Source organism: Cloeon dipterum, chromosome 3, assembly GCF_949628265.1.
Source record: "Cloeon dipterum chromosome 3, ieCloDipt1.1, whole genome shotgun sequence".
In the NCBI taxonomy this organism is placed as follows: Eukaryota; Metazoa; Arthropoda; class Insecta; order Ephemeroptera; family Baetidae; genus Cloeon; species Cloeon dipterum.
The window spans coordinates 36,534,101-36,560,238 of NC_088788.1; the positions used below are offsets into that span (position 1 = coordinate 36,534,101).

Genomic DNA, 26,138 nt, shown 5'->3' on the forward strand with positions numbered 1-26,138 from the left:
CGGCTCGAATTATGCGTGCATTATGGCAGGCCAGATGGAGAGATGGAGAGCGAGCGAGCGAGTCGTCTTCCTCATAGCTATTCAGCAAGTTACACGGCAAAGTTAAATTGCCTTTGTCGCAGGCGGCGATGACATTTTTTATCGGGGCTCACGAGTTTCCAAACAAGCCGGATTATTTTTCAATCTGCCTCTTACGGCCTCTGACATCGCAATTCTTCTTCGAAACGTGACTTGCGGTATCCGAGATGAATTTTTTCTTCACATCCGAAATTGCAGAAATTTTGGAAGTTTAACTTCGCGTAAGACCATTATTTAAAAATAACTTCGTGGGTTTCATTACGAGGCAGAGTGATAAGATTAAATCTAGGAAAACTTGTTGAAATATTCATCTGCTCACAATTTAATTTTGCGTGGCTAATGCGGTGCGCTTGCAATGCAAATCCGTGGAAATAACTTTTGCGCACGATTAACTTGCTAATGAGCCGAGATTTGCTCATTCCGCGAAAAGAGATTTCCCTTGCACGCACGAGAAGAGAGAAAGAAGCGGTTGTTTAGTCCGGCTTTAGTTGCAAAAACATCGTTTCTCGTTTTCTGCGTCGCTGGAAAAATTACATTCGACCAAATGAGCAGCAATGAAATTTCACGGCACGCGAGCTTGGTGCGCAGTTTAAAGAGCACTCGAAAGTCGTCTTAGCACAATGAAAGGCTGGATTTCTTTCCTCGCACAAAAGAAGCAGCAGCAGCATGGCCGCCGAAATTTGCATTTTACGCAGGCAGGCCTTTTCAAGTGCACTTCTGCTTGACCCATTCTTCATCATGCTGAGACGGCGCTTTCACAAGAGACTGCATTCTGCGTACTTCCTCTCCACCCCTGCATCATAACTACAAATGACGAGCGGGGGAGAACTTGTTGAGGAAGTTTTAAATTATTGCGCCGCTCTTGTACGCCAGGTTTTTTCTTGTTAATTACAAGAAACTTTCATTTTGTCTAGGTACTTCATTTAATCGATTAAAAAATGAAACAACTTGCAATATATCATATTCAAAATTAGTTTTAGTTTTGACTACAGACCTTAAATAGAGATAAGCGCTCTCAGAAAAGTCGCCGAACGCATTTTTCCTCCCATATTCTGCTACCGATGCTCGTGCAACCGATTTTCTGGTGTCTTCTTGCGGCTAAAGAGTAGGTCTATCGATTTATAATCGCAGAATCCCATTAAAAGATGATTTGATACCAAAGAATCAGCGTCGAGGATTTTTTGTCTGTTGTATCCAATTGGGGTATTTTCACTCGTAGTTTAATCGGCATAAATCTACTTTTAATGGGTTTCTACGATTCATAATCGTTATATACCCACTCTTTAGCTGCAAGAAAACACCAAATAATTGGTTGCATGCACATAGGTAGCAGAACAAAGGCACTTAATCTGGGGAAAATGCTTTCGGCGACTTTTCTCAAAGTGCTTATCTCTGCTTAAGGTCTCTAGTTTGGACCCTTTATTCTGCATTGCTGATTGCTGGCATCTGCCAATGAAATATTACATATCAATTAACAATATACATCAACGTCATCATCAGTCAATTCACGTCAAAGTTGCCTTTGTATTTTATCTTTTGACGCTTGGCGATTAGAGGTACCGAGCCGATTTCCGGGACTTTGATCACTTCCTCTACATTTTGTTCTAGTCATCAACAGAGCGTTCAAAAACATACCCCGAAATTTGAATACGTGCGTTATCCTTGGTCTGCGGCGTGAATATTCATTAAAAGCAGCAACAACAACAAACTAACCCGAAATTCAGAGGATTCGCAGTCAACACCACATAAAACGATTTAGTTTCGGGCCGTGCAGTGCGTGCGTCGGCGGCGGTGGCTGCAAAATCCGTTCTGCAAACAGGCTGAAATAATACATAATGTAGACCGTCTGTTTGTGGGCTGCGAACTAGATTATTTGAGAGGATAACTGCGTCCTCAACCTGGATGGACTTGTAAAAACTGAATAAAATGTTTTATGGTGAGCGCGTTGAAAGAGGCTGGTTTCAATAAGTGAAAAGGGTTGCTAGACCAGTTGATGCGTGCTTGTTGTTCAAACGAATCATGAATAGAACTGCTAGTCGCTACTCAAAATAACTCTTTTGTATATGTTTCCTCTCATTAAGGGAAGATATATTATTGAATTTTGATCCGACTGTTTAGTTTGGCATGAACGGCAGAGTTTGCCGCAAAAAAACGAGACATCAGAGCAACGCTGAAGGGGTTGAATCCGTCCCCTGCTAATTGCTGAGTATTGGATGAGCAAATAAACACTCGGATCCGCATTATTAGCGCAGCTGCGAAAGCCGGCGCGTCGCAGTTCTTGTCAAGAGCAGAGACAAATTAATCAACAAAGTTGCTCGCTCTCGCAGCAGCTCTGCCTGCGCGAATCATTAAATTAAAACGGCGATGCTGTTGACGCCGCTGCACACCGGACTAAATATTTTAACACGTGCGAGTGAGCGCAGAGCCAGAGCCAGTGGAGCCTGCTGCTGATCTTGTTACACTTTAGCCGTTAAATCGCATCCCCTGGGCTGCTGCTCTCTCATCTCCCCCTGGTGCTCGAATCAGCCGAGGGAGAGAGAGGGAAAGGTCGTTCGTAATGATTACGGGATTAGAAATAGTTTGGCGCCACCCAAATTAATCGATCGGGGGCTCGTTTGCTTTGCTTTCACGCCTCCGCTTACACGGCTCGTTCCTTTGTCGCTAATGCGGACAACTTACGACAAAGTTTCCAAATTTGCCGTCATCAAGAGTTTGTCTAAAATTTCTACCATAGCATACGAAGCAACTGTTTGCTCCAGTTTAAATCGTTTCTTCCTTCTCTTTCAGACCAAGTTGACCTGTGGACGCAAGAAAGCACCGGGTGCCGATGCCCATTCGATTCTTCTCGAAGTGACTGTGCGTGCTGCGTGCCACAGTCCGGCTGCCACTGTGGAGAGTCAGCGCCAAATCGCTGTCAACAATGCGGCATAGAGAAATTCTGCTCTAACAGTAAGTTTTTTTCTGTTTTAATACCAGGTTATGCATTAATTACTTCCAAATAAGATAGCAAAAAGGACAGTTAGGAGTCTTTAAAGTTGCAATTTGCTTGATTCAACCTCCAGCATGGGTAATTTGAGTTAAATCGCAACCAAACTTGATTACCTCTCCTAGATTTTACGACAGCACAGAATGGGCATGAAATTTACGAGCGTTTCTCCACTAATAACAATGCGAATGTCCGTGTGTCAGAGAGAGAGAGAGAGAGAGAGCGCAAAATTTTCGCAATAATTCGTGCGAAATTTATGTAATCGCTGCCCCGCGGAAGTCTGGCAAGTTGCGTGCAATATGTGTGTGCCGCTCGAGCTCGAACCTGCTCTTTTATTGCACGCCACATTTCTTGCGAGGCGGCGTTCCTTGCGTGGCGATAAAATATGACAAAGCAGAGAGCAGAGAGCTATAAAATAAGGATTAGGGTCGTAATCCAAAGGACTCGGATTCATTCATGCCGCGCAGCTTTGCCAGCGCACACACTCCATCGCGCGCGAGATGATAAAGCGCTAAAGGAGCTGCTGCGCCGCGTTTAATTATTATCATCACCCCCACCCCCCGGCGAGAGCACCACAGATTCGTCTACTTCACACTTCGGAGCTTATATTTGAAAATGCTTATGGCTGCACAAGCTTCTTATGCCGCGTATATTACTGTTTTCATTCAGAAAGGATTCCTTTCATCACCAACACCTCTGAACGCAGCAGAAAGTTTTGATTAATTATTTTTTGTGTGCCGTAAAATTGCCCCAATTAGCCGGTTTTCCCATTTTTGTTGGTTTTACGGCAAACTAGAAGCGTCAAAATCTGAAATAGTCGCAAGGGTGCCACCCATTCAACCCCCTTTTTGCACCCTTAAAACGTTATTTTTGTCAATTTTTTACTGTTTGCACCTCACTTCACAACGGAATCAAGTGTATATCACCCCTAAACCACTTGAGCTCATCGTGGGACGTAAAGACAATTCGAACGATGTGCAAGTTTTGCATATACAACCCTTAGAACCCGAGATTAAGTTGACAAACTGTTTTTATGCCAGTATCTCTGAAAGAAAATATGTTTTTCACCAAATCTCGGGTATAGTAATCGCTAGATTGACAAAATCTGCATACCGTTCAAATCGTTATGAATTTTCCTAGATAGCCGAAGCAGTTTAAGGGTGTCGACCCCTTTTCCACCCCAACTAAAAGATATAAAATTCAGGGGTTAAAAGCAAACGATGTGTCTAACTGAGCTCGTAAACAGTTAAAATTGCACAAAAAAATCTCATTTGAAATCGAATTTATATGCACACATATAACGGTGCAGCAATTAAAACTGCTCTATTTACAAACGACAGAAATGTAATGTCCTATTTTGAATAAGCACTATGACCAAAAACATAAAAGTAATAACATGCAATTGAACCTGTACATAGAGCTCTCTCCTAGTTTCATGTGCACGAGAACTGTAACGAGGATAGAAATTATGTGAGCTGAATGAAATTGCATTTGAAAACAGCTTCTTTATTTGGGTTGTATCCTGACGTTGTGGTCATAACCGACTTTTCATCGCACGGTGAAATGACCTGTTTACAGGCACTTTAAAAAACTAATAATCAAGTCCCAGCTGGATGAAATTTATCATCAAAATACCAATTTGAAATAGAAACAGCTCCATACATTATGAAAATACACATGCTTTTATATACTTTCGGATAAAATTTATAGGGATGAGAGTGGTGCGAAAACCGGCGTTTTCCTCTTCAGCTTCATTTTAAATTCGCCTGCTTTTGCCACAGCCTGCAGCTCGCGCGTTGTTTTTAGCTCCTTGAGATTAAACGCGCGCGCGAGAACTAATTTCAATTCAAATGACGCCGGCCGTTTTAATGTTATTCAACGAGCAGAGGATAATCAAACTGCAGCTCGCTGAGCACTTTGCATACACATTTGCCCTCTTTATATGTAAAAACTTTTCCTATTTTAAAATTGCAAGCTGCTTTTGTTTTTCGCAGTGTGCAACATAACTCTGGACGCGAGAACGCTGCAGGCGCGCTCCAACAAGACTTTCGGCCAAATCAAGTCGCCCGCGATGGAGGGCCCGTCCTTCTGCTGGTACCTGCTGCAGCCGGAAAAGGGCCAGCGGGTCGAGGTGCAGATCTACAGACTGAAGGCCGTCGGCCGCTTCAACGGCACCAGGTAAATACGCACATACATATTTATGAAAGAAAGCCTGCAGTCGGAAGAAATGCAAATCGTGACGCGAGAGGTGCGCGGAATTAAAATTGTATGCATATGGGCGTATAACTCGCTGGAATTTGCATCTGCAGTGCTGCGGGCTGGGCACTCGTCACCTGTAGTTGCAAATTTCCTCGCAGGGCTATAATAACGAACGCGGAATTCAAAGTGTGTGCCTGGGAGACGGAGCGAGACGAAGAAAGTTGTGCTTGACTTGATCTTGATGTGCCATTTTCTGCTTCTAATTAAGCCAGCTCGCGTTTCTTATTTTGAATATCAAAGTGGACATTATATTCCCTACAAGTCGAGAGCAGGAAAGGAACGATGGAACATTTCATTAAAATATCTAGACGAATAAATTTTAATTAAAACGCATAAAAGAGTCGTAAAAGAGCATGGCAAGATATTGGTTTGCCAGGAGTATAGGTTATAAAGGATTTTTACAGCCTTGGAAATATATCTTAACAAAAAAAAACTTCATTTTTGTCTAGAGGAAACTAAAAATAGCGAACAGTAAAAATACATGAAAATCAAAATCTTAACCTCGGGGGAAACTACAACAGATTCTAAATCCCTATTGATGAGCACCAAACAAAAAGAGAATATGGGTGACGATTGATGTGAACGTCGCCCGTCCTCCTTGCTAGAAAATTCAAAAGCCCTCATTTTGTGGCAAGTGGCAAGATATCATGAAATTATTGATACTTTGTATAGGAACATAAAAATGGAGCAGTATTTTTTAATTATCTTCAATGCATAATGTTCATAAGGAGTTTTCTTGATGCTCCTGGTGATATCATTTTTCTTTGTTAAATGGAAGACATGGTACACTGCTCCATTAAAAGGTATTATTAACTATAAGCACTTGGAGAGATTCGAATTTCAATAGACCGCCACAAAGGAAAACTGCATATATTGCGAACAAGCCCTATTTCAAAGCCGAGTCTCATGTGACGCGCAAAACCATTTTAATGGTACGTTGTTCTGTGCGCGAGCAAGTCATTATACGGCTTGGCGGCGCTGATAATGACAAACAGCACGCCCTCGTTTCGCAGTTATTTATTCATCAACATTTCCGTGAGGGAAGATTGCATTTTTCCCGGCACAAGTTTTAAGTGGCGGATTAGCGACGAGAATGAAGCTCTTAAATTTTAATAAAATGTCATTTCACCCGCATCCCAATGTGTTGCCGCAGTAAAAAATGAGAGCACCTGCTTTTAGCGCGTCCGCTGTCGCTGTGTGTTTTTCCCGACATGAAAAGCAACAATAAAAATGGCATCGCGCGCGCAAATGTGTTCGAGTGGCATGACAAATGCGCCCCCGCCCGTTGTTTATATGCGCGCACACATATTCATTTCAATCTGCCCGTTTTTGATCTGACACCAAGGAAAATATTTCAGCTGTCACGGCGGTTTTGTTCAGCTGGTGGATGGAACTGACATGACTGCCAAGCCCTCCGATATCCAGCTGTGCGGCCAAAACGAGCGATATACTCCTCCAGCCGTCGTGTTTGCAGACCAAGGCACGGCCACACTGCTCTTCAGGTAAGCCGCAAATTACAATTCGTATTCTGAGTAAGGTCTTTAATTCTGCGATTTATTGACCATGGTTACGAAATGTTATTGACAGGTTATTAAAAGTTTTCTGCAAAGTATTCATTTTTGAAATGTTTGAAACATCAAGTTTCAAAGTAAAATGTGCTTTACATTCCTCTTGCCGAGCCCAATTGAACTAACACCAAATTGTATGTCCCATGTCAAGGTCAAAGGGTTCTTCGGTTAATTTTGGTTTATAATAAAAATTTTGGAAATGGGGTCAGGGTTTTGGAATTTTGAAAACGAGCTTAAAAGTTGTCCTGTGATATTTTTGAACTGGTGTGAACATTTCAGAGTAGTGTTCTATTTATTTTTTAAGAAATGTCGCTTCAAAACTCAATAAAACACGATATTTTCGATTTTTTTGTGTTTTACAAATTTTGCAAACTCCGGCAAACTCCAAATCTCGAGTTCTAACCATCAGAATTGCAAATACTACCCACCGTTAAACTCGTATCAACCGCCCCTGACAAGCTAAAGGGTTGAAGGGGTGTTTAACTTTCACCTCTGTCAACCCCCTGATCTAAATTAAATCACCTAGGACTTAAAAATATTTTAATTAGCCCAAAATCACTCTTAAATAATCACCCCATACATGCATTTCAAAATTAGAACAAATTTGGGATCTATTTTTCCGTAAAATTTTATCTCAAGGAATTTTTGAGCAAATATCTATCATTATAGATATAACACTAACGATGAGCTGAGATATAGATAGCTAGCCTTGAGAAATGAGGACTATTATCCTCCAGCGACCGAGATGCGTTCAGAATGATTGGTCTTGGCACTCGCTCCGCATCCACCGCTATATCAAAACAAAATAGAAAAACTTCGCTGTTAGCTATCCGGCTTGCCAAATAGAGCGCCTCTCTTCGAGCTCTCGTCTCCCCACTTATTTTTTGTGTTAGCCAAGTACATTTTTTGTCAACGCTCAAAGAACACAAAAATAATTAACGTTTAAACCTTTCCGGTTAGTCTGTAAAAGCATCATTTCGCTCCTTTACCTCGGCACATCAAAAATAGTAAACCTCAGGAAATGCCCGCAGAGAAAATTCGCTGCTCGCACTCAGCCGGCAGAGCATTTTTACTCAAGAGAAAAGTGTGCCTGCCTGCGAGCCAGACGCGTAATCTGGCCGTGTGGCTCACTTTTGCGCCGCATGAAAAATCAAGTTCGTTCGCACAATCTCGCGAGCAAACACTCACTCAACGCGGCAAAAAAATCTTATCGGCCGGCGTGTCGCCGTTGGCGATTATTCAAGCGCTGAATATTCATTGTCACACATGCAGGTATATTCACGCAGCTAGCAGCCAGACCAAAGAATGTCGTTATCGGCGCAAATTTTAAATCGTATGCAAATCGCAGCAAGTCTGGCGCCCTGCGCATGCATGTGAAAGCTTTTTGTGCGTGTGCCGTGTCTCGTGACTTTTGAATTACTTCCCTCCGCCGACAGCATCCAGATATTTCATTACACCCCGCCAACGCTATTATTTCTTATGCAAATTGATGCACATGACTATTGTGTTTCAACCGACGCTCTCTATACCGTGGGTAATTTATTTTTCAGACAGGTTTATTCGTGTGTCGTGTTCCTGGTTATTCATGAATATTGCTAATTGTATAATAAAATTTAAAGATCGTCATTGACGAAGTTTCTGAGCCCACCAATCGATTCTTGAGGGTGGAATCAGGTAAAGTGGATGATTTTTCCGATCAAAAAGTCCAGCGCGACGAAGAACTTTTTTGCCACCAAAACAATATAAATGCGAGAAATGCGCATGCGTCAGAGCTGGTTTGAGGTTTGAGTACTTGAAGAGAGACCACCTTCACGAATGACCTCTTTGTCAGATCCAGCCAGCTCTGACGCATGCGCCCTACTCGCATGTTTTGGCGGGAAAAAAGGTTATACTACTTGTGCTACGCACGTCGCGCTCGACTTTTTGGTCGGAAAAATATCCAATCTCCAACTATCATAAAAATTTCAATTGGATGCACTAGGCCTGAAACGAATTTGATCTGATTTCTGTTCAATTTCTGCTCTGCACCTCGATAGTTCCGTAATCTCATTACCGTATGGTGAGTGTAAAAATAAGAATCAAAGCTGTCTAAAGACCGGGACTAATCCGAAAGGCTTTGGTGAGCTCCTATAAAAGTCTATTCCGGTCAAGCTGACGCGCAGAGTGTATCATTTCACGTGGCTGACGTCGGGAGAGCGTTGAGTGCTGGCGAAAATGCTATATCACGCCTGAGACGAAAGAGAAAAATGATTCGTCGTGCAGCAGCGGCGATGCGATCGCGCAGACACGGGATAGAAGCGACAGAGGAGCTCGCCTCGAGGACAACCCATTTATCACGAATAAAGTGAGAGAAAACAGATTGTCGCGTGGCGTGCACTGGGGGAAAGAGCTAACTTATCTCCTCATTTTGGCCAGCCCGATTGGTGACACAATAATTTCGCGGCGGCCGCGCGGCGGCAGTAAAAAAGGCAGTTTCCTCTGCTGGCCCGTCGAGTGAGAAACGGGGCCGAGTCACTTTCTGTTATGGGGTGTTAAGTATGATTTAAGCCGCCATGTTTATAAGCGTGTAAATAGCAAGCAAGGGCGAGAGCGCAGCATTTATTTTTCCCCGTTCGGGGTGTGCGGCGCCACGACGGCTGCCAAGGGAGGGCCGGCGGCGCCACGGCCACCATCTTTAAACGCCATCTTTTGCAGTATCAATTTCTCATCTCCCTTGGTGGCTGGAGCGGCGCGCGTGCTACTGTCGTCTTGAATTTCCACCCTGCGTTTGATTGCTTTTCGCTGCCAAGTAGCACGGGGGCCGCTCGCTCGCCCGCCCGTCGGCCCGCCCGCTCTCTGCGGCCGACACGGCCGCAATTGCATTTCCAGCCTGGACACACACCGTGCGGCCTCTTTCAATTGATCCTGACAGCAAACTTTGCCCCTACAATGCAGGGTCTCCAAACAATATGGACCAAATTGTACGTAGCATCTGACGCTGTAGATCATAAACACTGATACTCCGCGATTTCGTCGTTTGTGTGGGAAAGTTTTGCTCTTGACACATGTTGCCCACGAAGGAAATGATCTTTAACTGATGACAGAACGTAAAAAAAATAGCTTCAAGCGATTTACGTAGGAAAGTAAAACTAATTCAAAGTTCTGAATTTATATTTTTTCCGACTTTCAAATTTTGACAGGTAACTAACTAAAACTTTCCGGCAAGTTGTTTTTGGTTTAAATACTCAAAAAGAAAATCGATGTTTAATATTTTTGTTGCTGGAGTGTCGTTTTCGAAAATCACTTCCGTCTTACCCATTAACAAATAATGTGTTAAATAATATAGCATTACAACCCTATACCTGTGTTAAAAACAAGAGAATCAATTTTCAAAATTCAGATTTAAAAGAACAAAAATCGCGACTTTTTGTCTCTAGGTCAATATGGGTTGAGGGGTGAGCACCCAAAAAACCATACAGCTCACCAGGGAAGGTCGAGGCAAGTTAAACGGTGTGCAGTTTCTGCATTTCTTACCCTTACCCGAGATTTGGCGCTCACAATATTTGCAAAAATTTAAAAATTTAGGTTTTTCGAAATTAAAAATTGAATTACTTGAAAACGAAGCCTAATACCACCTTAGAATTTTCACACAAGTTCACACGTACCCTGAGACCACTTTTGAGGGGCGTTTTCGATTTTTAAATTACGTCGTTGGTTTTCAAAATCCAAAAAACACCCGGAAATGTTACAAAATGAGCCTTGGTGACCTTTGACCTTGACCGGTGACCTGAAATTTGGTGTTAATTTGATCGGGCTTGACGAGAGGAGTTCAACGAACAACCTAACTTTAAAATTGCACCAACTCAAACTGAGTGCGATCCATGTGATTTTCACTCTTGCATCAAATTAGTAAGCCTTAAACCAAATTTAGGCTTAATCTTGTCATTGAACCCGCTGAAATGATCAGGAATCGGAGGCACGAGAGAGAAAGAGCGCGCGGGTGCTGCGTGCTCGGTGAGCGAGAAATAATCGAGGTGAAGTGGAGCGCAGCTCATCATTTCGATCAAGTGCGCCTGGAAATTCATTATTGGGGGTCCGTAATTAGAAACCATCGGTAATTATACACGCGGCGCGCGCCATCAGAGGGAGAGAGAGCGAGAGAGAGCACACTCGAGGCAATCTCGAGAGAGAGAGAAATAAAACTCCGCCTCGGCGCGCTGAGTGAGTGCCTTTTGCGCAATCAACTCTTAAAGCAAATTAACCCGCGCGCCAAGACGAGACGCGCAACTAAAAACTTTTCAATCCTGCCCGAATTCCGCAGCTCAAATATTGAAATTCAGGGCCACTATAAACTCTGCTTCGAAACTTAGAACCAGCGTGGTCGGGAAAAGAATGTTCGTGCGTCAGCGAGATTTCAAGCACTGGCTTGTTTGTTCCTCTGTCGAAAGCGTAATTCAATCCGGAATGGATCCATCGATCAAGTGCGTGCTTTCTTTAGAGTTTAATTGGCTTTTATAATAAAATATTGTAGGACCATCATCATTTCCGCGGCAGCAAAAATAAATAAATAAATCACCAAATCCATTTTTCTTCTCGTTTTTTTGCGTCTCATTGGCAAACAAATTAAGGCAATCAAAAGACGGATTATAGATTAGCGAAAATCTTGGGTCGCAGGACGATTTTGGTGGTGTCAAGATAATCCGATGTAATTCAAACCTTGGCGAATTTTTAGAATGCAAAAACTAGTTTTTGAATTGGTGAAATGTTAATTAATGCGTTTAACTCCTTGCATCAAGCCTGATCGAATGAACACTAATAACAGCATAATTGAGGTCATCGGTCAAGGTCAATGGTCACCAAGGCTAATTTTCGAACAATTCAGGGTGTTTTTTTTTTATTTTGAAAACCACGAGCCATTTAAAAATCTGAAACGTGCATCAAAAGTGGTCTCAAGGTACGTTTAAACTGGTGTTAAGATTTCAAGGTGGCGTTTGGTTTTGTTTTCAAGAAATTGAATTTTTAATTTCGAAAAACCCAAAATTTTACATATTGTTGTGAGCGCCAAATCTCGGGTTCTAACTGTCAGAAATGCAAAAACTACACACCGTTCAACTTGGCTTAACTCACCCTGATGAGCTGAATGGTTTCTTTGGTATTCACCCCTCACCCCAACGTCTATTGTCCTCAATTTTATCCCCCCGAAGTTAAAACGTTTTCCAGCTGTGGAAAAATTGCTATTTAGCAAATTAAAATTTTTATTTTTAGTAATTAACAGAATACTAATTGATATCAATTACAGTAAAAGCGTAAAGCTTAACCCATCATTGCGATAAAAAATAGAATTATTTATTCGATTCAAATTCCTGAATGTCATGGGTTACATCGGAGGAATTGGTTTTGAGCAAAAATTATTATTAACAAATTGGTGTTTAGCCCTTAAAATGTATAAGTGCACCATGAATCCATGCACATATAAACAAAAAATGTTAAAAAATATCCCTTAGTGTTTCAGAATCGACGGAGCGCTCGCAGTTTTTGGCGTACTTCAGCTTCACCCCAATTGATCATCCCGACTTGGGATTGCAACCGAAGGGCGGCCAGAGGGTCGAGCACACAGGTGAAATTCTTGCTTAGTTGCATGTTTCCGCTCATTAAACTCGGAGAGAGAGAGAGAGAGAGAGAGAGAGAGAGAGAGAGAGAGAGAGAGAGAGAGAGAGCACGTGTGTCGACTTCTAACGAGAACGGTAGTTCTAATTGGATACAAATTAGCGAGCCTTGCTGATTTAGGGTGCCAAAGAGACTTGTTTAGTTAGGTCTCTCTGGGTGAAATATCGGCTCTCTCGCGTGCTTAAAAATACATCAGCCGGGCCAATGCAGTACGAAGCAAAATTAGTTTGTTCAATTCTGCACACAGCTTTGATGCTTAACTGGATTTAACAACTTAAAGTAGAACTTTATACTGGCCAATAATTGAGAACACTTTGCATTGTTGACAATGGAGAGTAGTTCATTGAGTTTATTGATTGTGAAATTAACGCAATCAGGACAGAGGAACAGTTGAAGATTTTGCCATATTTCTCGAAAATTAAATAATTTTTTGTCTGATCCCTCTCTATCCAACGGTGAGCTAATTTTAAGAAAAATGCCCTAAGTTGTGAAATGAATCGTGAAAGACAAATTTGAACGAAAATGTAGCTCATTTCCTCATTTTTAGTAAAGTTAAAATGATTTTTCGCAATTTTCTGTACAGCTTTACTTTAAAGGAGAACACCTGGTGCATAGAGTAACTTGACCCAATTCCCTTCAATAATTACGAACATCATAAATATGAATAATTTACACACGCATCAGAGAAATAAATATAAGCGTTGTAGCTGGTATCGCAATGAATGCGTCGTTATGCAACTCGGTGCTCGTGCCGGTCGTGCCGGTTGCATATCCTTGTCTCTGTTCCATCAGCAGGCGGCGACGCTCGTTTGTATGAATTGATATTGCGCTCGGCGTGACGCCGGAGCTGAAGGTGACGCTATTTGCATTTACACACTGGCTTGTTTCGCGGATTTATCCTGCGACAAGTTGCATCTAATGCTGTGCAAATTCAGTCAGCCTGATGCGAAGAGTGTTTTGTCTATGCCGAGAGCGCGCGGCTGCTGGCAAATTGAAACAGATTGCGAATGGTTGAGAGCAAGGAGCGAGTTGTGCAAGTTGACTCTGTGCGGTCGCTTGTCTATTGTGTGTCGCGTTTGACTTGCACAGTACTTTTAATCTGATATTCTTGCAAATGATAACGGAATGGAAGCCCTTTGAAGCAGTCGCGTGTAAAGAGATCAAATATCTAGAGCTGTAGTGCTGCTTGCGTAACTTTTTCAATTATTTTAATTGATTTTAAGAGGCTTCGTTAACATGGTTTTCAATTAATTAATTATATTTGAAGCACGCATTTACATGTATGTGACAAAGAAGTCATTCGTACAGCTTCGGTCTCACTGCCAGTGCTCAAACCAGCTCTGACGCATGCGCACTTCTCACATTCATATTGTTATGGCGGGAATAAAAGTTCCCACGTTGCGCTGGACTTTTTGGTCAGAAAAAATATCCACTTTACCTAATTGGATCCTCAGACATCGATTGGTGTGCTCAAGAAACTTCGTCAAAGACGGTCTTCTAATGGGTCGAAATCTAGCATGGCTTTTACCCTCATTTTGTATTTAAAAAATAATAAAAAAACTACGATATTTGTGTTTTTTAGGGTTTTTACAAAATTATCCACTTCCCAACCTTAACGCCTGAAAAAGATCCTAGTAAAAAGGATTCATCAGGGGCATCAAACCCTTACCTTTCATGGACATTTTTATTATTTTATCTCGTGATGACAATCTTACCTCGTTAGGTTTTGCCATTTAACTTTGATTATTCCATGCGGGTAAATGCGCTGTATTAGTCGCATGAAATGATAGCTCATTTCGTTGCATTCACTTAAAAAGGCAGAAGGCATTTCCACGCCGCCGTATTTTTGCTGCTGGCGCTCTATCTCTCATTTTTTATTCAAAAGACTTGCCGGATGGATGCTTTTTATTTCTGTCTCTAATTGCGTGTCTGGGTGGCTGGAATAACTGGGCGTCTAATTCGCAGAGTGCGACTGGCTGTACCAGGACTACGCGTGCCGCGGCGCTCGTTCCTGTCTGCTGGCCAGCCCTGGCTACCCGGGGGTCTACCCTCCCAACAGGCTGTGCAAGTACCTCATCACCACCAGCTCGATTCACACCAGGATCCACATCAAATTCATCAATCAGTTGCTGCCCTACAAGTGAGTTCCAAAGTCACAGGCGCTGCGAATGTAAAAACGCGGCTGTTTGGTGGGTTCTCGATTCTCGAAAATTCAGTGAAGCACAAAAAGCGATTGGCGAGGATAAAACGTCCTTGGCTGGAATTGCTGCCGGATCTAAAATAAATAAAGATAGGGGCCGGGCTTGTGCGTAGCGAAAGTGAATATGGTCTTGAGTGGATAGTATCGTGCACGCCGCAGCTGCCAAATTTAATAAACTTTTATTTTGACAGATAAAACCTGTGGCAGCGTGTGGCAATTTTCCATCGCGTAATATCCTTTGAAGAATGTGTTATTTTATCGTTTTCGCCCTGCAGATCACAAGTAAAAAAAGTCGCATACTATTGAATTAAGCAACTTGGCATTTATCACGATGGCATGACAATTCTCTTCGATTACTTCAAGCCTCGCGAGACAAATGGCAGAGGCTTAAAACTACCCTGCTCGTCTACACGCTTTCAGTCGGAGCCAATTTGCCTGCTTATTTACGAGCTCCGTGTTGGTTTCAATTGAGTATCGGGTTTTATTACGGTTTCGCTTCAAACTGGTACTTCAAAAGTAGAAAAAAGAATACACAGACCCTGTAAAGCACAAAGATTTCAATCAAAATTCAATTTAGCCGCGTAGTTCAAAGAGGAAAAAAGACGAAGACCGACATTTAATTTAATTTTTGAATAATTTGAAGTAATTTTCACAGCGTATCATGTTTTAGAAGAACATTTTCATGACATTTAACCCAATCAAAATGAGGATGCCATAGATTTTACGACCAAGCAAAACTTTCTTCCCTCTTGGCAGAAAAACTCGACGAGGGCGTTTTTATGGATCGGAGGAAGGAATATATCCGCACCATTGCCTCTCTGATTATCCGAACGCGTTTGATAGCGCCGCTTTGAGCACAGGGGCTGCAAATTAGAATGGCAGAGCAGAGCAGAGGTGTGCCAATAATGCCGGCCGGGCTGCTCTTTCTTCCTTTGCGCGCGCGACTGAGAAACGACGCCGGTCGTTCGTTCGTTTCATTCCCAGCAGCGCTGAGTAGTTTTAATTACGCGCCTCCCCTAAAATATGGGCTGCGGTTATCCTCATAAATCTGGCCCGGCCGACTTTTATTAAACAACTCCGGCCTGCGGATGCTTTTCTTGCGAGCAAAGACGTTTGTGTCCTGATCTCCATTTTGGCGGCTGCGCGAATTAATTACTTTAAACTCACTCCTCATAAATTTAACTTTAAACGACGTGCCGAGTGTTGCTAACCGGCAGGGCCATAAATTGGGGAAAACTAATTCGGTAAATGGGACTCGTGCTTAACGGTGTGATATCTTTTAGCCCTGCAGGCTGGCCTAGTTTTTGATTGAATTTCCTACATTAATATCCAATTCACTTTCTTTAGTTTTCACATGAGGAAGCCTGGTCCTACTTCTCGTTATTTAAAATTAATTGTTTAATTTATAGTTTGGATGGGGCTGTCGGTGAATTATTTAGCTTTGCACGAGCGTAGAACCGACAATGGGGGTTGTACAATGAAATAGTTAGACATAGTTAGCCGAAACTTGTTCCAACATTAATCATACGTAATTTCGCACAACTTTCGCTGAGCCCGTTTGGAGGCACATCGTTAAACTCGCATTTGTCTCTTTCTTTTTACGGGCGTCGGGTGACAAATTTTGCAGCAAATTTGCACTGCTCTCCGCAACTGTCAGACCGGCTTTATTATAACGCGCGCGGCTCGTAGTTTTGCAAATCCCCTTAGAGGGTGCGTACTGCGCTATTACGTTTGCAACACTGGTTGCCTACACTCCGCACGCGCCATGCGCCGATCGATACCGCGTCCACCGGAGGCTGCAATGTTGACAAAAACTCAGCCGCGCGCATTTGCATTTTTGACTGGAATATGCCTCCGAAGCCGCAGGAAGAGAGATAAGATGGAGCTAAGTTATTTTACTGGTTTGCAGCCACTGCGGCACCGACTACATCGCCGTCTACCAGGGCTCCACGTCTTCGGGCCCTCTGCAGACGACAATATGCGGCAGCAGGATGGAAGAACTCAATTTTACCGGCCCCAATCTCTTACTTGAATTCAGGTTTGATTTTTAGCTGATATATCACTCTAGACTTTTAAATAACATATCTCAAACTGGCTTGTTTGCTCTGAATGAAAATTTAATTGTATTTCCAGCTCCGGACCTCCTGTTCCACCATACGACTACAATGGATTTGTTGCGTACCTGGAGTTCGTTGACCCTTTAAGTGAGGAAGTTCAGACAGAGACGACAGTCAAGGCATCCAGGACAACTGAATCAGGCCTGATTGCTTATGGCAAATCCGGACTGGCTCGTAAGATGAATTTTCATGAATTTCAAATGTTAAAACTTTGAGAACCAGATCGTTGGCTTGCATTGATGAGGCAATGGTAGATTTAAGCATTTTTGTATCGATTACAAGCAGCCCAATGTCAGAGATGACAAAATTAAGTGTCTCGGAATGCTTAAATAGCTCAACAGGCTGGAAGGAGGCGCCTCTTGCTGGTTTTCACGCCTTTCAAGTGGCTTTATAGACAAATATCTAGCGTTTCAATAAAAGACCTCAGTGCGAGGAGGCGAAGAGATGGCAAAGTTCCTCTGCGGCCACTCAGGCCCCATGGTATCCGTTCTGCGGGGTAATTGGGGCTTGGTGGGCTCATAGCCCACCAGTGTTCGTCAAATTTGCAAAGTTTGCAAAACGTACCAATGGGTTTTTGTGCAAAAACCAGCTGGAAAAATCGCCACTTTTGGGTTTTTCCATATTTACCGAATTAAACCCTAAAGTGATTCGCGCCAAAAAAAATCTGAAATTTTTTATAATTACGATGGAGTGTTAAAATGTTTTGGCTTTGTAGTGAATCCAGTGGTTTTTATATAAATCCCTAATTTTGGTCATCCATAATGGGAATTTTTAATCTTCAAACGTATGTGTTTCAGAAAAACGCGCAAAATTTCAGAAAAACCTGCAAAAAACAGTTATTACATTGCAGTGTTTTTTTTGCATATATTTGTGGGTTTTTGCGAACCCTGCAGCCCGCAGGATGTGCTGATTAGGGGTTAAAAATACTGCACGTGTGATGAGAGATCAGATAATTCAAATATTTCGAGTATTTTGAGGAATTGGAGCTGATGAGTGAAAAAAATGTAATTTACAGCTATCGATGAACACACGAACCCACGGAAGTCACCAAATTCGGTGTGCGACTTTGTCTTCTACGGCAACAGCACGAGGAGCGGCCACTTTGACACACGCTCAACCATTGGCTGGCCAAACGAAAAGGGTTCAGCGGTTTGTCGCCTCTCCTTCATTGGAAGAAAAGTTGACGTTGTTCACATTTCTCTATTCAATTACGACCTAAGGTTAGTTTGGCGATATCTTATCTAATTTGCACAGAATCTCTTAGTTTTTACGATATCCAATTTTTTTCTAAAAGTTGAGCGTCCGCTTATTTAGTGTATTTTATTCTTGTATGGCAGAACATCAGATTGCGACTCTGCCATTGAGATTTTTGACGGAACTTCCAAGAAAGGAGCCAAACCCGTGCATAAGATTTGCAGCCCGGCAAGCAGACACGCTCGTGATCCAAACGGAAGGTAATTTAGTAATTACAACAAATGAATCCCCATTCAATTTACTTAATTTTAGGTTCACCGATCAAGAATCGTACTTGTCGACAGGAAACATGCTGACTATTCTGGTGAGGATAGGCAAGCACAGCCAAAAGGAAGCGCTTGACGGAGCGTTTGCGTTTCACGATGGTACAAGCTTTAAATTTAAATGTCTCATTGTTTTGAAATCATTTTTAAATTAACAGAAAAAGTTGCGGGCACCCAGAGGCCTGACCTAGCGTGCGCCGTCGAGTTTTTGGGCTCGAAAGGACCTCAGGCAGGCGAAGTCAAAAGTCTAGCCACTCAGCATATCTACTGGAACATTGAAGGCCCACTGAATTGCTCACAAATTTTTAAACCCAATTTCAGCCAAAGCGTCACTCTAAGCGTAAGTATCTTCTTAAGTCCAGAATATATTTTTGATGTGTAATTGCACAGATCAATTCAATGAGCAAAAGCAGCGACTCGCACTGCAGCACAAACTGCGACGGAGACAGAGGCTGCGACTGCTTAACAAACCTCATGTCCCTGGACCAGGTCGACCATCTCAAAATTGTGACAGCCGACACGGGAGTGCAACTTGCGTGCATTTGCGGAAAGCCGAGGGTGAGACTTTGCAAGTTTTTAGAAATGGTTAACGTCAAACCAAATTTATTAAGAGGACATATTTATGGAAAAAAACTCGTTTGAAAGGAAATTAAATAAATTAATAGTAAACATTATTTTACGAGTGCAATACACACTCAATGAAGAGCTATCACATCTGCTGAAAAAGAGGATTTCTTTCAGGACGGATTGCTGCCCATATCAGTTCACAGTCTGAGCCCGCTGACCATGGTGTATCGGGTAGCGCACTACAGCTGGACCACCCCCGGGTTCAACTACAAAGCGTCTTATCAGTTCTCTCCAGACAGAGGGTGCGGCCAGCCTGTCTACATGGAAACGTCTGGTATGATCAATCAGCCGGGCCTACACGCTTCACTCACGACTTTATTTCGTATTTCCAGGAATAATTGACACGAGGCAAATGTTTGGTGTGATTGCCTCTCACGGGCGCCACAAGTACAACCACCTAAAATGCTTGTGGCTCCTACAGTCCAACGTCGAGCGTCAAATCATTATTGAAATTTCGACTAGTCAAAACATTGGTCAGTATATTGCATTTTTCGCACAAGCTGTTTCACTTAAATGGTTTTCTTATTGTCAGATTCCTGTGGAGCTTGGAACATCTCCATCCACAAGCCAAGCAAAAATGGTCTGGGTCCCAATCACAATTCTATTCATACTTTCTGCCCAGGCGAAAGAAAAAGACTGTATACCCTGCCATGGAAGGTGCACTCGGCCTACATTAGGTAATACATAATAACATTGATACCGTTGAGATTTGAAATTTAAAGTACCTTTACATATTCTTCTTTTGTATATGTGATATCAGTGAAATAAAGATTAATATAATAAATGTTGAGCCGAAAAATTCGGTGATTTTCCTTCACTGCCATTTGATAAAAGATAACAATTTGCTAAAGGTATCACTCAATCGTAATTTAAAATAAATATAATTTTAGTAAATTTCAAACCCTCCTGAAAAGTGGTAGATTTTCGTAAAATTACAATTTTTAAAATCTGCTCAGTGAGTCGAATCGAATGATGTGTCGAATTTTATTCTTTTGTAAAATTAATCTCGTGTTTAAAAATAATCAGCGGAAAAATATTTGAGGAAATCGCGAGCATAAATGTATAGGCTTTGTAATAATAGTTTTAATTTTTTTCTGGTACGGTTTTTAAAAAATCATGCTTTAATAACTCTTCTGCTAATTTTTTTGCGAATGTATAGTTTGCAGGAAAAACGATTCAGTTTTTAAAACAGATTTTCCGGGAAATTCTGAGAGGAATTTTATTTCTAGAAGATGTAATTTTTTCAAATTTCATCAGCTTTCCCATTTTATCCAGATTTTTGCTATTTAAATTTAAATTTCTGCCTGTTAATCGAAAAAAATCCGGAAAAATTTAAAAAAAATGGAATTTTATCTAAATTGATTTTTGTTTTAAATCAATTCTGCATTTTTCCTTAAGATGATTTTTCTAATACAAAAAGTTTCGCTGTATTTTGTTTCTGAATTAACAAAATGTCGTGAATTTCAGGCTGAATGCTTTGACTAGGGCGCCAGGCCCGCTGTTTGCGGTGCGGTGGAGCTCAAAAATCGCGACCGCCAACAACCGAGTGTCTGGTCCAAACGACGCGGCCGTGCACTCGGCTGGGGTGCGGTCGTCGCTCATGTGGCTGCTGCTCGGACTGGTCGCCCTGCTGATGCAGTGACTCGATCTCAAAACTTAGTGTGTGGTCTGCTGGTGTAGAGGCGCACTCGAAATCAATTAGACGCCGCGTTGCAATTGTCATCTAGGATTGTGTATGAATGTTCCTGTCTGAAACTTTTAACTCGTGCAATATTCATTATTTGCCTAACAGTGTAATGACTGTTGGTTCTAAATTTGCTAATGTTGCACCTTCAAAAGAGACTCGCAAATCTGAATTGAATTTGTTTAGTTGGTTTTTGGAGATAACTGCGTGTCTCTTTTGCAGGTGACGAACCACTTGCAAATACTATCAATATGTGTGTGAGTAAAATCTTGTGTATCGTGTATGTAAAAAGTACAGAATTACAGATTATTGTTTTCGTAACAAAAATGCACTGAAAACAGAATTAGCCGAGTAATTTATAATCCTGTTGAGCCAAGAGTGGCAGAAAACGAATTTATGGGAAATGTCGTTATCGGGACGAGTAAGCAAAAATATTCACGTTTTTGACGATCGAATGTTGAGTAAAATAAAACACTGTTTTATACGTGAACTGTCTATTTTATCTCTTATCATTTGAACAACCTCCTCGATCATTCTTTCGTCGTATGCTGAGACAATTTTTCGATTTATATTCAATCATCCACTCGGGCAAACTTGCTGGCGGAATTATTGCCCCGGCCGATAATCCACACAATAGCTCGGCGCGCAGCGGCCGTTCGACAAAGCCTCAATCCACTCTCTGCGGCCGCTTTCTAATTAAATTCCAGACCAAAGTTTTGATTTTATTACGGCTCTCGCACCATCTTTTCCTCTCGTGCACAATCGGAAGTTTCCGAGTAAAAGCAAGTCAAACAAACAAGCAACTTTCCCTTGGTGCTGCTGCGGTGACTCTGATTTCGGCGCACGGCATGAGATGGATATGGCGGGGGATGAAAACCACCCTTCAAAAGAGGGTGGCTGCCTGGAAGCACGTGAGTAGAAAGCATAAAGTGCGTCGCTGGCTATTGTGATTATTAGAATTATGCTGCGCGAGAGGAAAATGTGCGAACGTGAAGAGGATGGATCGGCCAAACGAGACCGCCTTCACTACAGGCTTTTGTCACAACTTGGATTATTTATTTGAAAAATATTAAAGGCGCTTATTATTAAAAGCTCCATTAATTTTTCTTGTTTTCAATAAAGCAGATCATTTAATTTGAATTTTACCAAGACCCCAGATCGATTGGATCATCTGAAATATCAATTTTAGATGTAATTCTTGATATAGAAGAACTATAATTAGCAAAAAAAGAAGTCAGCTTCATTCAAATCAAATGAAGTTCGACTTAAAATCAAACCGGCCCATGTTTAGGCAGTTCTAAATCAGCCACGCGCGCTCTTGGGGCTACGACGAGGATGAAAGTATGCGGGACGCTGCATTAATTTGATATGCCGAAGGTGAGTTGGCGTATCACTTTCGCATTCCGCGCACCAAATCTGACTTGATGAGGATGCTACGTCGTTTGTCCGTGCGTCGAAACTGAGCTTGTCACTTTCACCCCACCGTGTCAGCCTGCTAATTAATAATACCAGAGTGTGCTATCTACCCATACCTTCCTGTAGCATTAAAATTTCATTTTCGATTCCTGATGGTAGTTTTTTAGTTTAGGAGAAACCTATCGAAATTTTGCGGAAATTTGAAGTCTTTGGCAGTTTTTGGTTTGAACCTAGCTAATAATGCGACAGACCAATCAGAGAAGGGAGCGCTTCTCTCCGATTGGCTATTAAATCGAGACAGTAGCGCCACAAAGCACAGCCAGCGGAAGCGAGTGAAGAGACAAGGCAGGTATTTTGCCGCTTTCGCACTGTGGCGCTGCTGTTTCGATCTAATAGCCAATGAGAGAGACCCGTTCCCTTCTCTGATTGGTCGGTGCCGACGGTGGCACTCTTTTGGCACTTTTTTCTAGGTTCGGACCGGTTCTTCGCTGATAATGAATTCAATTTTCAATTCGTTTTTATTTCTCCAAACAAGTCATATTATGTTACAAACATTTAAAGTCATGAAAATCACGAAAGGAGAAATAAGGCATTTGTAGTGCTAGCGAACAACCCGCTGAAACTCGTGAATAAAATAGTAGCAAAATTTACCACTACTTTAAACACTCGCCACACTACAGCCTATGCTACATTAAATCTACATCACATTTGACATCACATACAATTTACAATACTTGGGAAACTTGGAACTTGGACACAATTTAATTACGGACGGGAGGGAGTTCCACTGCTGCGTGATTCGGAAAGAAAACGAGTTCAATCCAAGGTCAGTGCGCGTTCGAGGAGGAATCAGTCTGTGCTCGCCGTCCGCATTTCTCATTGTCCTGCCCACCATAATTCGCTCCATTGCGTCCATGTCAGCTTCTCCATCAAGACATTTTCTAAAGAAAGTCATGTCGTTAAGGCTGAGCTGCTGGTGGACAGTCATCAGCTCTTTTCTTGCATTTTCGGACACGTGCCGCCCATGCACGAACCGAAGAGCTCGATCTTGCACGCGCTGAAACTTGTTGATGTTGCATTGGGTAGATGGGTGCCACGCAGGGGTGCCGTAGAGCATCAAAGGCTTGACCATCGTCAGATAGGCCAACCTCTTGACTCGTGGAGTGCAGCCGTAAAGGTTGCGGGCAGCGAAAGAGAGCACTTTCGCCGCCTTGCCGCGAGCGATATCAGCATGCTTGTTCCAACGCAAGTCTCTGCTCACGTGCACGCCAAGGATGCGCTCGGTTTCGCTGTATTCCAGCGTGGTGCCGCCGACGTTGTAGCGGGTGTGCAGCGCGTTCTTCGCCCGTGTCACGTCCAGGACGTGGCACTTAGCCGCGTTCAGCTCCATGCCGTTGCTCATGCACCACGCAAACACCGCATCCAAGTCGTCCTGCAGTTCCTCTGCGTCAGTGGCCGTGCGGATGTGCCTCCAGAGGGTGACGTCGTCTGCATATTGAGCTATTTGCGACTTCACAGCCGCAGGCAGGTCCGCTACATAGATATTAAAGAGTAGGGGGCCCAAGACAGAGCCCTGCACCACTCCCGAGCTCACTTCTTGCAGCTCCGATTTCGCTCCATTGTACACTACGTACTGATGTCGCCCTTTTAAGAAACTGCTCGTCCACTCCAAAATGTTGCCCCGCACACCGTAATGCGAGATTTTCGTCAGCAGCCTGTCGTGCGGTACGCGGTCGAAAGCCTTCTTCCAATCCAGGGTGATGGCATGAATGTGCGCTCCTGAATGTTGGTCTACAATCGCCGCCCACTTGTCCAGCATCTTACACAGCAGCGTCGTGCACGATCTCCGCTGGCGAAAACCATGCTGACAGTCTGGTATAGTTTTATTTTCATCCAGAAATTGCTGAATTCTATCACGCACGAGTTTTTCCAGCGTTTTTCCAACTAAAGATGTCATGCTAATTGGCCTGTAGTTGTGTAGAAGAGACTTTTTCCCAGCTTTAGGGATTGCTACCACGGCGGCCGTCTTCCAACCCGCTGGTAGTGCGCACTGCTGCAGCGAGCAGTTAAAAAGGCGCGCGAGGCTGGGAGCGAGAGCGGCCGCACACTTGTGCAGCACGCAGCCATGCACACCATCAGGGCCAGCCGTGGCATTTCCTTTCGTCTGCTTCAATTTGCTGAAAACACACGCAGCACTGACCGACATATCGGAAAGGGTAGGGGGAGGGGGGCCGGGGGGATGGCGTCTCAGGAATGGGAAATAACTTGTGTCCGAATTTTCCTGTTGAATTTTCGAACGAGCTAGCCTGTAATTTGAGCCTCATAGCAATTAATTATTGACTCTGCCAAAAAAGAAATTCGCTGCAAACACTTTTACCAATGAATTTTCCTTGAAATGGACCCAAACAGAGACACCTTTTGAAAAATGACGAATGAGTGAGATCGACACATAAACGCTTTTTCGCACAAAGAATATACCATATCTAATTGAAATTGCGAAATAATGTCACCTTTGAATTGATGTTGATGTCGCAAGCGAGGTGATTTTTATCTCATAAACTTTTCTGATGCAAAATTGATATTGAGCGCGCACGAAGGCCGAAGTCAATAATGTGGCAGGCAGCGCAAATTCCGTGCATGTGTACACTGTTGGCCTGTTTGTATATGGCAACAAAGCAAACAAACACGTATATACTATATGAAATCCTCTGTCCCGTGCATATTATTTTTTCGCACGCCAAACAACAAAAGAGCACACAGCTCGCAGCGTAGATTCGCCAAAGCTGTTTGTTGTAATGCGCGCGGAATTTATGCTCACTCTCTTTGTGATCAATTCAAACAAGCTCGTTAAAAATTGGTGCCTTGCGTTCGGCCGTCCGCTCTCTAAGAGAACTAATAAAACATGCACGAGAGCAGAAAGCCGGCGCAAAATAAATAAATATGTGGGTGTTTTGCGCAGCACCAGCCGAGACGATGTATTTTATTTTTCGTTAAATTTTAATGGCCTGCCGGCGAGCGAAAAGCGCGGCACATACACACATTAAAATGGCGCACCACAATATTGTGTTTCGGCATGAGAGCCTTTTTCGAAAATGTTTAATGGAGCACAACTAGAAAAGAAGCAGTATCACTCGGCGGCGGGCCTAACCGAGCGTGCTGCCAGCGCACTAAATTTATCCCACTCATGTGTATGTGCCGCCTTTTGTGCAATCCAATCGATCAGTCGGTCATGCAAATCAGCTCGCACACTGAACGATTCGGCTCCGAGAAAACGAATCAAGCCAATACCTGATTTTTGGTTCCGGATGGAAATACATTTTTTTATATAAGGGCGAAATATCGGCAATATTTTCAATACATTCTACAACTTTTTCCGTCTTATGACCGTTTTGATTTTCTCAAATTTTGGTGGTGTTGACCCAAAAATATTTTCATGTCAAAATTTCCCGAAATGTGTTTTAAAACAAACAAAAAATTTACTAAAATGCAAATATAACTTCATTTGAAGAAACTTTTATACAAAGAAAACATTTTTCTAGGTCAAAGGTCGAGGGAAAGAATTTTTAAATTTGGGTTTCAAATGGATATTCTAAAAAGAAGCCAGTTTTTTATGCTCTGGACGTAATGTAAAAATGGTTGCACTATGCCATTAATCTAACCTGAAATTTCTATGATATTTTCGTTTTTGAGTTATTTCCGGTGAAAGGTCAAAACTTGGCTTTGGGTCAAAATTCAAAATATCAAGTTAACGCGAGATTTCAGCTTCTGTTTTTAAGAAATGCAAAAATTGCAACTCATCTTGATGCCCGCTGATGCTGAGTTTCAGGGTGCTAACCCTGTCCCTTTTCATTCCTCATCCATCCCCATACCCTTAAAAATAATTATAAGTCATATTTCAAGCGTCAATTGCACTGTAGCCGTGGCTTTGAATGTTTAAAATAAAAAATCATCCTCATTACGATTTTACAAATTAACCCCTAACTCACCCTTTCAATGAAGTGAAAATCAATTAATTCGAAGAAGACCACGAATATCTAACA

At 42.5% G+C, this 26,138-nt stretch overlaps 1 protein-coding gene across 1 annotated transcript in view; it reads left to right on the forward strand.

The window, feature by feature from the left end:
- The window catches only part of LOC135939904 (uncharacterized), a 62,197-nt gene extending 41,025 nt beyond the window's left edge, over nt 1–21,172 (forward strand). The window contains exons 3-18 of the mRNA XM_065484513.1: nt 2,866–3,027; nt 5,059–5,242; nt 6,682–6,825; nt 12,375–12,487; nt 14,503–14,677; nt 16,647–16,775; nt 16,871–17,028; nt 17,870–18,074; nt 18,192–18,308; nt 18,361–18,473; nt 18,530–18,711; nt 18,762–18,929; nt 19,113–19,272; nt 19,331–19,471; nt 19,531–19,675; nt 20,466–21,172. Coding sequence (XP_065340585.1) covers nt 2,866–3,027; nt 5,059–5,242; nt 6,682–6,825; nt 12,375–12,487; nt 14,503–14,677; nt 16,647–16,775; nt 16,871–17,028; nt 17,870–18,074; nt 18,192–18,308; nt 18,361–18,473; nt 18,530–18,711; nt 18,762–18,929; nt 19,113–19,272; nt 19,331–19,471; nt 19,531–19,675; nt 20,466–20,640 — 2,471 coding nt within the window. The 3' untranslated portion in view covers nt 20,641–21,172. The remainder of the gene's footprint in view (nt 1–2,865; nt 3,028–5,058; nt 5,243–6,681; nt 6,826–12,374; nt 12,488–14,502; nt 14,678–16,646; nt 16,776–16,870; nt 17,029–17,869; nt 18,075–18,191; nt 18,309–18,360; nt 18,474–18,529; nt 18,712–18,761; nt 18,930–19,112; nt 19,273–19,330; nt 19,472–19,530; nt 19,676–20,465) is intronic.
- The last annotated feature ends 4,966 nt before the right edge of the window (nt 21,173–26,138 follow it).